The sequence below is a fragment of the Bombyx mori genome, chromosome 23, assembly GCF_030269925.1.
Source record: "Bombyx mori chromosome 23, ASM3026992v2".
NCBI classification, from domain to species: Eukaryota; Metazoa; Arthropoda; class Insecta; order Lepidoptera; family Bombycidae; genus Bombyx; species Bombyx mori.
In genome coordinates this window covers 19,521,782-19,536,299 of record NC_085129.1, presented here as the reverse complement: position 1 = coordinate 19,536,299, position 14,518 = coordinate 19,521,782, and the positions used below count along the sequence as shown (strand labels likewise).

The following is a 14,518-nucleotide window of genomic DNA, read 5'->3' as shown; positions in this document are numbered from 1 at the left end:
TTAATCAAGAAAGAGGCAAATTTAACACAATTTTTGTCGTTAACGTAAGATAATTTCCGCAAAACGGAATTTTATCACAACCAACCCAAATAACAACAATCCTTTGTTTTACTATTTTAGTATGAGCTAGAATAAAATTAACAATTTTTATACATAAAACAGCACTATTACCTATTCATTTTACATTTTGTTCTTATGAATTTAAAAATGTTTTTTTTGACAATAAATGGTAGCACTGAATGTTCTGACAGTGACAGCTGACAAGTACGATTTTATCCCTTATTGCTTACAGAGTTCTCGACTGAGAGCGGCTGAAAGTACGGGCGTCCATTTTCCTACGCCATATTGAATTTGGTCGGACATCTTTGGACGCCATGTTTAGTCAGACATATTTTATAAACATTTTCGCGTAAATTTCAAATATTTTTCAATCAAATTACCGAACTTTTTTTCAGTGAAAACAGTGGTGTCGATTGCGGTAATAACAGCTTTAAAAAATTTAGTGCCAACTCGTCTATACATAATTGTCTCCTGGGGTCTGACGGAGCTTTTGTTACAAGATAAATACAGGTAAATTATTTCATTCGAAAACATCTAAGTTTTTGACGTACGAGTAACAAGTGTTTAGAATATTTTCGTGTTATTAACAAATCAGGGTTCTATTTAAGGGCGTGTGAGTGAAGGTCAAAAGGTGGAAGTGAGTTACGTTACGATTGTGGCGTGGTCAATTTATAAATACCTAAAAAAAACGGGAAGTTTCACCCGGCCGGTAATACGGACGGTTGTCAACAATGAATTTTTCCACTCTGTACTTTAATGCAATAAAATTGTTAATTATGTATTTACAAATTAAAATAAAGCTATTGTTACCGAGATACAACTCAAATGAGAAAACGATTCGGCTCGATGACGTATATTCCATTAAAAAATTATCGTCTTGTTTTAATTACAATTGAATTCGCGAACATCTGTTTATAAATTCAATGGATGTTGTTTTGTTTTTTTTTTTTTTTGTTGATAATAGAACTGAATATTATCTACTTATGCATTGTTTAATATTGATACACATTAAAATGATTATAAATAATGTATAATGATGACTTGTTGTTTTTTTGTTTCTTTATTGAATTAGAACTTATTTTATATTAATGACATTACATGAAACAGTCCCAGATCTATGTAAATTGTAATAAAATGTTAACTACAGAAAGTTATAATAATTAGCTTAATACAATGTTTTAATATATGAAAATCATTTTTGAAATATATAATTCATTATAGAATAATAAAAATTATATGTATCTAGAAGATGTGACAAAAATTAAAGAAAAAATTAGTGTTAGTATCTTTAGTGATATTAGTGAATTAATGTTGTCTTGGCTTATGAAGAAACTTTGTTTAATTAATTTATTAAAACATTTCTTGGACTATTTATGAATACTTTTATTAAGTTATTATGGTTTTCATAAGCAAAAACTATAGGGTCACTTTTGGGTCTTATTACTATATAAATTAAATTATGTATTGAACACTAATATTAATATAACTAAATGAGTGAGCATTAGAGGTCTGAAATAGATTCTTTAAATATTACTTATTTTCGTAATAAAATATTCTCTTTGTATTCTAAAAAAACATAAAGTATGGCTCTTTCTCAAAATAATAATAGATTTATGTTATTGTTAAACATGTATCTCTATGTAAATCTCTCTATGTAAAAATGTAGCTCTATTGCCTCTAACTGCTGATAAATATTAGCAGATACTGTTTGTGGATTTCTTTTCGTCTGAAATATGCATTTAAGCGTCATTATTATAACTGATTTGACCCTTCATACTGTGATGCCTCATAATGAATAATCAGTATAATAGATTACCCAATAGCCATAATAAAGTATGGCCTGTATCCAATAGCCATTAATAGCTTATGGTTTCCATGTAGATTTATTTTGAAGAAAATTCCATACCCATTTGGAAAAAGACACCTTTTTAATGCCACTTAACATTTCTGAATATGCGTGACATCATTTGTAGTCAATATAGTGAAGAGCTAACAACAGGTATTCGTTTAAAATGATCATCCATTATCATTATTATCCTGCCCTTCTCCCAGTCACCTGGGGTCGGCGCAACATGTTTTCTCCTTCCATACTCCTCTCATATCATTTCTTGGCTCACTCCCCTCTTCCTTTTAGCCTTTCACGCTGTCCAACCATTTTTTCTTAGGTCTACCTCTTCCTCTAATGATCATCCATTATATAATTCGTAAATTATGATTGGTGTTTAGATTCACATAAATAACGTAAAAAAACATTCTATTGAATCTCCTTTTTGGATAAAGTCTGAAAATAATTAAATTATAGTTAATGTGATAAAAAAGGAATTAATACATTTTGTGAAGGTGTTCCAAAAATTTATATAATCCTTACTCTGATAATTCCAGGGCTCCATCAAGATGATGAATCAAGAGATTATGTGTGAAGTGGAAATTGGCACTCATGGAGCTATAGAAATAGACGGGGATGATCAAGTTCAAGTTGGTGTTAAGGTAATTTTTATAGAGTCTAAAAACTACATTCTTCACAGCTGAGAATCCCCACTTTATGCAGAAAAGTCATTTCATGGTAGAGACCAGCCCTCAGAGACATCAAAACTCAACTGGTAACTATGCATACATCATGTGTTTGATTGTGAAGGGGTATTCCTTTCTACTAGTCTAAATGGTAAAACAATCATTACAACATAACAATTCAGACTGTGACTCCATGTTTCTAGTTAGCTGGCGGTGTTCACAATGTAATGTCTACGGTCCTAATATTTAGCGACGAGCTCACAGCCCACCTGGTGTTAAGTGGTTACTGGTGCCCATAGACATCTACAATGTAAATGCGCCACCCACCTTGAGATCTGTTCTAAGGTCTCAAGTATAGACAAACCGAAACACATTACTGCTTCACGGCAAAAATAGGCAGGGTGGTGATACCTACCCGTGTGCACTCACAAGAGGTCCTACCACCAGATTATTGAATTTATGCTGAAATAAATATGAACTTATCACATGTTTTACAATTTATAATTAGCAAAGTTAATGGTGTGAACCAAGGCTGCCCAGTTTAGATATGTGGCCAAAAAAATCGACACGAATTAGCAGGCCAAATGAACTAAATGTTAACCGTGAAGACTCCAGAAAAAATAAATTAGCAAATTTTTTCATATTTATAGTTTCTAAATATTTTTTAAATATTTCCTTATTATTATTTTTTGTTATGAGACTTTTAACAATACCGTCTTTACCATAAGGGCACACGGGGCCCGTACCCAGGGCCCCCATTCTCAGGGGGTCCCGAAAGACCGACAATTTTTCTCACACGTTTATTCTCAAAATATTTTTGTCGGGCACATTACACTTCTTTCACAAATCAGTAATCAGAAGGTTACAAGGCATATACGATGCCCATAATAGAAGATTTTGCTCAACAGAAATCCCGAAAGAAACCGTTATCGAAATCGTAACCAAAAAACCAGCAGCATTCTAATATCATTAATGACATATTATATCATACTGTATTTGATTACCTATAATAAATGGTCATACTCTGTAAAAAAATGTTATTATAATTCGCTTTTTTTACTTTTCAAAAGGGCCTCAAATTCTTGTGTGTCCAAGGGCCCCATCCTAGTTAAAGACGTCCCTGACTTTAAAACCAGCAGCATTCTAATATCATTAATGACATATTATATCATACTGTATTTGATCACCTATAATAAATGGTCATACTCAGTAAAAAAATATTATAATTCGCTTTTTTTACTTTCCAAAAGGGCCTCAAATTCTTGTGTGCCCAAGGGCCCCATCCTAGTTTAAGACGTCCCTGACTTTTAAATGTGTTCTGCATGCCACACCTAGAAGTTGCAGGCTGACTCTTGCCTACAACATGACCAATCGACTTCCAGTGTAAAGTAATGAAAATCACTTGTTAAATTTTAGTATGAAGAAATAGAAACGGGCCAGTATGAGGAATATATAACTGATGATCAATATGAAGAGGTTGAAGAGCAGGTCATTGGGATGCAGCATCTGGAAGAAAGTATGTATTCTGCTAGTGGTTTGCTAGAAAGCTCTTTGAAAGTCAGGGTTACTTCTCCAGAACTGTCAGTACTGTAGTTATATGCATTATTGAATAGAAGCCAGAAAATCAAATTTATATTAAACACTAGCTGACTCGGCAGACTTTGTAGTGCCCCAATCGATAAATAAAGGACCTAAACTTTTGTATAAAATAAACTTAAAACAAACAAAAGGAACACATGAAAGGAAAAACAAAATTTTATTTTTATTTCATTCTGAGCATTTTCATATTTATCATCCTTTTAAACCTTCTCTGCACTTCCACAAATAATTCAAGACCAAAATTAATCAAATCAGTCTAGCCGTTCTCGATTTTTAGCGAGACTATCGAACAGCAATTCATTTTTATATATATTAAACATTACATCAAAAAATTAAATCATCACTTTACTACTAATTCAGTTTGAGCCATAAGAATTCGCCTTCAGGAACTCTGGGCTTGCTTATTAATAAATACACAGGGTGTTCCAAAAACAAGGCTATTGTGCACATCCCATAAAATATACAAAACCTTATTAATTGAGTGCGTAAAGATGATTAAAAGAATCAGTTCTGTGTGCTCTGCGTGAAAAAAAAAATTGCACTACGCACTTTGACCGAGTACTGGACATGGATCTACCCATGTTCCTATGTGGATCCGAAATTCAAACCACTTTCACTATTGACGTATTCACTAACTATATTGAATAATGTTATTGCACATAATATATTAATTGTTGCAAGATCTACCAAGCTATATTCGGTGGAAGATCTTCTGATTATAATTATGTATATGTTGTTCGATAATGTAACCTTTTTCCAGTTGGGAGTGAAGAGGTTGTATTACCAGGTATATCTGGAGAAGAAGTCCTGACATCAGCTGGTGAGAATCCTTTTGATCCTCTCTACACGGATTCTGCTTCCACCAGCAACAGGTAATTAAATTGCTCGAATTATATAGTTGTGGTCCATTGATATAAGTCTAAGGAAAGACTCGAAGACAAACGTGAAGAAAAAATTATGTTAATATTTTCTCTTAGAACTAGTGACGCCTCTTTTCTAGGACGATATAGAGGATAACCATTATGAACTGCTAGTTTGATGGAAGAATCATAACTAAATTAACAAATTATACATCATTTTTCAAAGTGCTCAAATACATTTGCGAAATTACTGTTGCTATGGTGTATTGTGAGCCTATATGGATTATTACTAGAGGTCGGAGTAGGTAGATTGATTTAAGGTCGTTGACGTCAAACTTAGAGGATAATATGGATATGCCTCCGAAATACCGGAACTTCATATTTATTGTGATATCTGAGACATATATGAGACAAAACTTAGACAGGGCTTTTTGTTACTTTATCCCATAAATATAGAAATTGTATCCGATGAGGACTAAAATATTTTTTTTCCATTCAAAAAAATTATCATTATGGATAAACTGGCATGCCCATATTATAATATCTTGACGCAAGTATATAAAATCAATCTACCTACTCCGACCACTGGTTATTACTGTGTATATCTTAACCACTGAGCAGTCACGCGTCCTAGTCTGAAGGACGAGACTTCTCTCTCGCCCGTCGTATGGTGCTGGTAGCAACTTGGGCACCGACTGTGACGGATGGACTTGACGTAATCGGGACATTCGCTCAGTTTATTAGCGCAATTTATTCGAGGGCATAGAGAGGTCTGAAACTGTAGCTGAAGCAAACAGTCAAAATCCAATTTACAGGCCAGTAATCCATAAAATGTCAAGATAAAAAACAGGAGATCCAATGAATGATCTGTTAATTAATGACATTTCCAGCGATGACCAATTTCGGACTCATCTAGAGGGCAAAGCCAAGTTGGCGTCCAAAATGCTGGGAGTCCTCAACAGAGCGAAGCGGTAGTTCACGCCTGGACAAAGGCCGTCCTCGCGTGGAGTACTGCTCCCATCTCTGGGCCTTAGCTCACAAATACCAGCTACTTCCGTTTTACCCTATAGAGAAGAGGGTCGTTCTGATTGTCGATAATCCCATTCTCACGGATCGTTTGAAACCTCTGGGTTTGCGGAGGCACTTCGCTTTTCTTTGTAGTTTGTATCGTATGTTCCATGGGGAGTGCTCTGAGGAATTGTTTGAGATGATTCCAATGAGACATGAGTTATAAGGTCTCAGTTAATGTACAACGGCTTAAGAAACGAAACGCATTACTGCTTCACGGCAGAGTTAGGAAGGGTGATGGTACCTACCCGTGCGGGTTCACAAGACGTCATACCACCAGTAAAACTGGTGACTGTGGTGTCTTTACCAAATATATAGTGAAGGGCTGATCGTAAAAGACTAAGAACCTATGTTTTACGTTGTTGCAGGACAAATCGAAGCAGACCTAGAGCTAATAATATATCGAGCAACATACAACATCTAATGCCAATAGGTATGTATTATATATATCCAGCTTTCTGTATCCATTGAATGGTTTCCATCGGGATTCCATTCTGGAATATCTATAGATTGTAGTGCGCACATCAAAATCCCTAAGTCAGTATGTTTTTGTTACTGGTTGTATTAGTGGCCAATAAAGTTAACTAGCAACTGGAATACTATAGATACCGTGAGAGGACGTAGCCACAAGGGTAGGTACCGTCGTGCTTATATCTACCGGGAAGCAGTCATTAGCTCCGGATTAAAGGGCGAAACGCCCAATACAAATGTTTAATCTCATGTCTCGATATGGCGGCAAGTCTGTCTGGAATTATATCAACTTAACTGCTTGTGGGGCGTAAACTCATTAATTTATATACTAAATCTTACAATAAAAATTTGACTTAAGAACTAAAATCCAGATCTTTAATGAAAACAACGATATCCAAAAAACAAATCTGATTTTTGAGGTGAAGTACCAATGGGGTTAATGGACGGTATGAGCGCGACCAGGGGCACCACTAGAAAGTGGGAACAGAAGAAGGTCCAGATCAGGACAATGGAGGGAGAGTTCTCAGTCACCATGTGGGCTACAGGAGAAGACGATGGTAAGACAATAGTTCCCGAACTGATAAGACATTATTCTTGAAGATTTATATGACTGTTCTGTTTTAAATTTGATTTGTTCCTTGTATTTAGTGTGTAGTGAGTTCAGTTTTAATTGTAATGTATCTTTGGAAATAAACATTATCATTACAGACATTGACAGTCTTCAAGGGATAAGTAATTGTTTTTTAATTAATATTCTACTTAGCGAATAAATAATATACTTGTTGAATTTCAGATGAAACGTCAAATCCTGAACCAGACCCTGACTACACAGAGTACATGACTGGGAAGAAGAATATATTAGGAAACGAATCTATGCCGGGTAAGATAGACGGAATATACAATGCATCAATGTTGGGAAACACTGACTATTTTGTCACAGACTTAGGACGATTGGCCACCAGTAGATACCACAGGCATATTACTCAGAGAACGTTGCTGCACTGTCTCTGGGAAAACTAGTAGTCTCGCCACACAGATGGGGAGAAATGGGGGTGCTATTCTAGTTCACCGCATAGATTTACTTAGAATTTTTTTGAGTGTAGTTTTCGGAAATTTTTAATAATTAAGTTATAATAATTGTATTAATTTATATAATAATCATAGTAATTTGAGCTGTAGGTAGTTCCCACTAGCTGTTTAAGACACTCGAAAACATGAAACTAGCCAACATTTTATTTATCTATTTATTGTTACGTGATTATAATTCCAGGTCTAGATTTATCGGATCCGAAGCAACTGGCGGAGTTCGCGCGGCCCGGACACAAGATCAGACTAAAGAAACCATCCCCCGAAACTTCAGATAGAACAATAGGTAATGTAGTTTTTGTTTGCAGTATGGGCCTCTGGTGGTGGGCTACAGTTGCCCATGGACATCACAGCATGAATACCGCCCACCGTCTTAAGACATGAGCTCGAAATCTCAATAGTATGATGTAACAGTTGTTCCAACCTTCGAACTGGAACCCAAGAATACTTCTCAGCTGAAATAGTAGTTGGCTCCTCTATTGGCAATATATATTCCACAGCTCTCAGTGTAATTGTTTTGTATAAATAATGTAATTAATGCTTAAAATAAAGTTTTTGCATTGTTTGATGTCCATGGTATGTGACCTCGTAAACTTTAAATTGTTCAAAACTTTGGCCAGTAAAAGTAACTTTAATTATCTGTACAATTTGCAAAAACTGATGATATTTTTTACTGGGTGAACGAACTCACAATCCACTTGGTTTTGAATGGTTACCAAAGCTCGTAGACATTAACAATGTCATTGCCGTTACTACCTTGAATAAAAATTACTGTATTTAATGAATCGTTTATTTTGTTTAGCATGTCCACACAAAGGCTGCACAAAAATGTTCAGAGACAATTCAGCGATGAGGAAGCATCTGCACACGCACGGACCGAGGGTGCACGTGTGCGCCGAATGTGGTGAGCATCGCTGAGCCTGCGGACTCACGCAGGAGCACGTTGGAGAGGATCTATATTTCATCACTAGAGGGCAACATAACCAAGTCATAAGATTTACTAAATGCAGTCGCCATGGTTGTGTTGAAACCCATAAATTTGATTTTTAATTTTAATATGTATACTGTCTGCCTAATAAATTAATATAATTCTAAACTGATATGCAATACAATAGACGACTTGGACCTCATGTCTTGAAGTGGGTAGCGTCATTCATATTGTGGTGTTTGAGCTCTCGCAATCACTTAGAGCTCCTAGACACTTTCAAAGTTTTCACTTTTGGTGCTTCGACTCACGAATCCAGTACATAACTTGAGGTAGGATGTAAATTCGCCTGCCTATCTAAATTGTTCCAGAAAGGTAGATGGATACGCACACTGAACTCTATTCATTTATTTATTAGTTTTCTGTTAATGCAAACCAATATGGACTCTTTTCAGCATAATGATTATTCTTATTTCAGGAAAAGCCTTTGTAGAAAGCTCTAAATTGAAACGACATCAGCTAGTACACACTGGAGAGAAGCCCTTTCAATGTACGTTTGAGGGCTGCGGGAAGAGATTCTCACTAGATTTTAATTTGAGGTATGTTTATCGCATTGAGCGATTTCTTTCTAGAGCCAGTTTTTCTGCAACATATATTTGGTAAAGTCCAAAGTAGTATTTTAATTCATGCTACAAAGAAACAGTTAAGTGTATGTAGGATTTGTAAGAACGGAACGTATGAAAAGAGTGTGAAATGGAGCGTTAAAATGTGAGTGAGAGAAAACGGAAAGAAAGAGAGAAGAGAATGACAGAGAATTGAAAGAACGGCGAAGACGGTTGAAAAATGAGCAAGACGTAATAAAAGTATTAATTATTATTATAACTGGAAATTTTTGAACAGTATAAATTTTATTTTATGCACTGCAACCCCTATTCTACATGTATAAAGAAAAAAATCTATACAAATGGCATTATATAGTGACGTAACCGGTCACTGTCTTCATTGAACCATTGAACTCGACGAGCGAAGTAACGCATAGACACAGCCCACTAAGTTTCTCGCCGAAGCTTCTCAAAGGGTCGCGATTCCGATCCGGTGATAGATTCACTCAGTTTGAGCCTGTGAGCTCACCTACCCGTCCGGGCGTATCTGGAATAGCCTCTTAGGTTACCAGTGTATAGGTAAGGAAAAGGTTAAGTTGCATGAATATAAACGGAGAGCACCAAGAGGGACCTTTAAACTTTAGCGACTACCTGTAGAGTCCAATTGGAAGAAGTTGAAACCGTGCACCGTAACAGTACGACCACCTGCCAAATCGTAGGCACACAAATCTAAAGATGTACACAGTATCTTACCTGCGAAAACTATCTGAGCTTTACTTTCCGGGGTGAAGTATAAGTATGGAGTGGGTATAGAAGTAACATAAGTTAGTCTTGTCAAACTTTGTATGAAGAGAGATGTCTAATCTGTCAATCAAATGCATAAGAAAGGGTATAATATAAATTAAATACAAACTTAGACATGTTGAATATTAAAATATCAATTAATTTTTTCTCCTACCTACGCCGAAAGTTCGGTTTTCGTCCCAGTGTACAGGGAAGAAAGTGTAACTTTTCCTCCCCGGGCACTGACAAGTGCGCATGCGCGTTAGTGTCTACGTCTGCTCTCACGCACCTAAAATTCTCCACCATTGATATGCTCGGGTAATTTGCAATATTGTGTTTAGTGTAAAAGTGTTTTTATACGCGGGATGAGATGTCCAACTTTTCTCCCTTTGTGCAAAATGTACTATTTCTTGTGCATTCGTTGCTAGCTTTGTGAAATGTCTGTTACTTTATGGGAAATTTTTTATTTTGTTATTCCAGAACGCACGTCCGCATCCATACTGGAGATCGACCGTACGTTTGTCCCTTCGACGGTTGCAACAAAAAATTCGCTCAGAGCACAAACCTGAAGTCGCACATACTAACGCACGCGAAAGCGAAGTGAGTACAAAAATATCTGGTTTTTTTTTATTGCTTAGACGGTTGAACGATCTCAGCGCCCGTCTGATGTTAAGCGGCTACCGGAGCCCATGGACATCAAAAACGTAAATGCCGTCACTCACATTGAAGCAATGCAGTCGAAGTCTAAAACAGGGACTCCCAAACTTATTCTGTCTACTGCCGTCTTTGAGAATAAATTACTTTTTAGCGCCTCCATTTAAAAAAATCACTATAGCGAGAGCTCAGTCAGTGTCAAAGAATCCTTCTAGATGAAATTACAAACCGCCTCCCAAGTCTCTACACAACACCCTTATTTTTTTCAGTGTCTTACCGCCCCCCTTTAGACCTGCAGCGCCCACGAGGGGGCGTTATCGCCCACTTGGGAGAGGCTGGTCTAAAATGTATTCCGTGACGACTGTGACTCTTTCTACACAAATGTTTACCTTTAAAAAATAAAATGACGAAAATCTGGAAACTATTTTAAGTTTTAAATTTAATAAATGTATATTTTTACAGATCAAGAAATTCATTATCAAGGAACGGCGGGAATTCGTATGAGTCGGCACGAACGACCCCACAGTACGTTCAATTGGAAATGTCACCGGATGATTCTAATCCACAACTCGTGTTCTACACGCACGAGTGAAAGGCTGTGATCGAACGAACAACATGGTTACTACTGTGCTATTTTGTGTGGTTAATGATCGGTCTTGTGTGATTTCTACACAGCGTAAGAACAACGGTGTTCCGTGATAAGTGCATTGTAAGAGGAAACTGGAAATATGTGACCAAATAAACGATATAGTGTAAATTCGATAAGTTGTAAATAATTTATAGTCTACGTTAATATAAATGGTGGGTGAGAGTGACTCTTTAACTAAGTGATGTGAAAAATGAAGCGCTTCTTTTGATATAATAAAATAATGTCCATTGTACATGTACTAATATTTAGGTAAGTAGTTTATCGGTCCAAATTTTATTTCATAATTAATCTAAATGTTTCTATACACTTATTTCTCCTACGAATCATACAAAATGGAATGTCTTCTTAACTTCAGCTCAGCATTGTCATAAACAACTGTGAAAATTTACATTGCTAATATATTACATGTATAGTGATCAGAACAATAATGGTTTATGAGTGCTGGTTAAGAACAGCTATTGTAAGATCACCGGAAACTATTGGTGATGCATTGTAAGTTTTTGCTAGGTTTCTTTGTACTTTTTACTAATTTGGATTAAATCACTCCCTTCTAAGTCCTTGTTGCTGAGTAAGTCCAAATGATACCAAAAACTAATACAATCCCCAAGGCAATGCATATTTTTTGCAATTTTTGTGCTACCATTAGCTAAAATTACAATTCTTATTATGTCTTTACCTGCAAGTGACTCATTCTCAATGTGTCTAATTTAGACATACTTGGAGTTACCCAACGTTTGAAAGAAATCTTCCTCGAGGAGCCTGTCAACTGCACTATTCCATTTATTAGAAGAAAATTAAGTGACCAAACTGCCGATCAAATATTCTTTTTGTTAGATCGAGGTTGATGAAACTATACAGTTTGTTATATGCCGAAAAGATCACCTGATATTCAGTGAAAACTGGGGCTTATAAATGTAGCAATATGCATTCAGTGTATTGGCAAAACTGATCTGGTTTGGATTTCTTTCTGTTCTGTCACTTCGTTCCTTGTGGAATACATATTTATGTAGTCATATGTTTATGTTATCATTTTACTGTAAAAAGTCCAAATGAACTGAATGATAATTTGTGAAATTCATGTCATAAGACATTGCTGGGCTGAATATTACTTTAACCAACTCAAATAATAATCTTAGAAATAGTAATAGTACTAAAACTCTAGTATCTTTTCAAAACCTACCATTGCAAGAGAGATTTTCTTATTAATTTTCTGGAATATCATTGTCTTCAATACCGTTTACGATATGCAACTGTAATGAACTGCTTTACTCAGTATTAAATTTTTTCTTCAAACATTAATAAGATAACAAACAGACAATTCTAATGGTTTTACATTGTCATAGCCTAATAATTACCTATACTTCAAAGTAGTATTTACACTTCGAAGCTTTAATACCCATTTAGCTAAATAAATAAAATTGCAACCCAACCCGAACCCCTAAATTTGCTTGTGTGATAGCACTTCCTATTTTTACATTTTATAGTTCAGGATCTGATAATTGACTATAAGGTAAACACACTACACATTCATATGCGAACTAAATAAATAAATAAATTACAGCACTCTTTATGATTCAAATAGTGATCCAATTTGTGTCACGATGAAAATTTTAGTTCACTATAGTGAAACCAATGTTGCAATTCCTGTTGTGTTGTATGTAGCATAAATCTTGAGTTATACCAGATCGGTACTCGATTACATTAATATCGAAAGGTAAAATGGAAAATTACACTTTGTGTAATTTACAAAACTTTATTTTGATGAGTAAATTTAAAGAAATGTATTTAATTCTCTCATGTTTTTACACCATTTAAAGTTAAACACATTTGAATTGAGCTCGGATACTGATTATAATATGAAATACTGCGTGGTTCATTATTATACGGTAGAATTGGTAGTGAGTTTTCAGCTAAAAGAAAACCTCTCTAGGAAGCTCACAAGATACCGTACCATTTACAAACTATAACAGCAGTTCAGGGGAGTACAGTTAGTGAAACTGAGATATCTGGTCACTGTTATAAGTATGTAGATATATAACATTTGTTATGACGTTAGTCTTCCACGGTTAATAAAGATTTACTTATAGGGTATCTTAATTTTTTTCTGGGTTTAAAAGTCCTGTGAATAACTGCTCCCCTCCACAACATTCATACAGTGAATCTATGCATTTCTACTAAATTTGTCCACAAACATTTTGTTTCTAATTTTAACAAGATTTTTAAATCTTAAATTTATGAAATTTCTATATCATCGGTATATTTAAGAATGTAGAGAACCACAATGTGTGCCCTTTTGAAGTATTTTTAATGTCATTGTGCAATATACGTAATAATATGTTAACTGTGAAGTTATTACTTAAGCATTCTTATGCTCTCAACTCGACTACTGATTGCTGACCTGGTAACACTTTGGAATTACCTGACAAGGCAGGTCAAGTCAGGTTGGGGAATAGTATCTATAGGACATTGTGTTCTCGATATATGTATGAACTAATTAGAGTATTCCTACCAAGTTTGGTCAAATTGATGGGTAAAAAAATCTATTTTATTATTCAATGCATATAATAGGTTCTTGAAAAAGAGGAAAACATCAGAAGTAAAGAGTGAAGAAAATATATGCATATTCTAATGGTCTTAAAGTTTGAAAACACTCAATTTGACCACCAGTATTGATAGGTTGTGTTAAAAGCAATGAATTCCGAAATCATTTGCTTATTTAATATTCAAGAGCTATTTTGAATGTGTTTAACTGTAATGAAATATTTAATTTTCGGTTTTTATTTCTGTTTTCTTCTAATTTGAAATATGGAGAGAAGTGTTTTGTAATATATAATATTGTAAGGTTTTTGTAATGACTGATGTAAATAAATTAGATATATTTTACATAATTTTGTAGTTTTTTTTTGTTTAATTATAAACAAAGTCTCTGTGCAACTGCATTTTAGTGCATCTATCTATTGATCGCGCGTTATTTTTGCGATTAGTTTGAAAATGGAACTTTAATCATTCAACAAATAGACATGATTAATTCGTTTAGTTTTGAATTAGCGGTTTTATTTTCTGAAATTGTTTCTATCACAGCATCGTGACATTTCCGTTTTTAAAGTGTAATATGTTTAAATACAATTATTCTAAAATCTATTGCTAGTAGCTTTTTGGTGGTACTCGAAATTAAAGATATATATTTTTCTTTTCCCTCTGTATTAGCTGGTAGCCCCTGTTACTGGTCGTAGGACCTCTTGTGAGTCCG

General features: G+C 35.0%; 1 protein-coding gene across 2 annotated transcripts; it reads left to right on the top strand.

Moving 5' to 3' along the window:
• Positions 1 to 264: 264 nt before the first annotated feature.
• Positions 265 to 14,156, top strand: PHO (pleiohomeotic). Of its 2 annotated transcripts, XM_038019111.2 has the most exons (12): positions 265 to 570; positions 2,443 to 2,547; positions 3,988 to 4,087; positions 4,931 to 5,042; positions 6,467 to 6,531; positions 6,989 to 7,126; positions 7,363 to 7,449; positions 7,840 to 7,941; positions 8,458 to 8,559; positions 9,059 to 9,179; positions 10,446 to 10,565; positions 11,082 to 14,156. In XM_038019111.2, the coding sequence occupies exons 2-12, from the start codon at positions 2,455 to 2,457 to the stop codon at positions 11,209 to 11,211; spliced, it is 1,170 nt and encodes a 389-aa protein (XP_037875039.1). In that variant the 5' UTR covers positions 265 to 570; positions 2,443 to 2,454; the 3' UTR covers positions 11,212 to 14,156. The 2 variants fall into 2 exon arrangements, with proteins under 2 accessions (XP_037875039.1, NP_001188362.1); NM_001201433.1 differs by lacking the exon at positions 265 to 570 and having other exon boundaries at positions 2,458 to 2,547; positions 11,082 to 11,211.
• Positions 14,157 to 14,518: the final 362 nt, after the last annotated feature.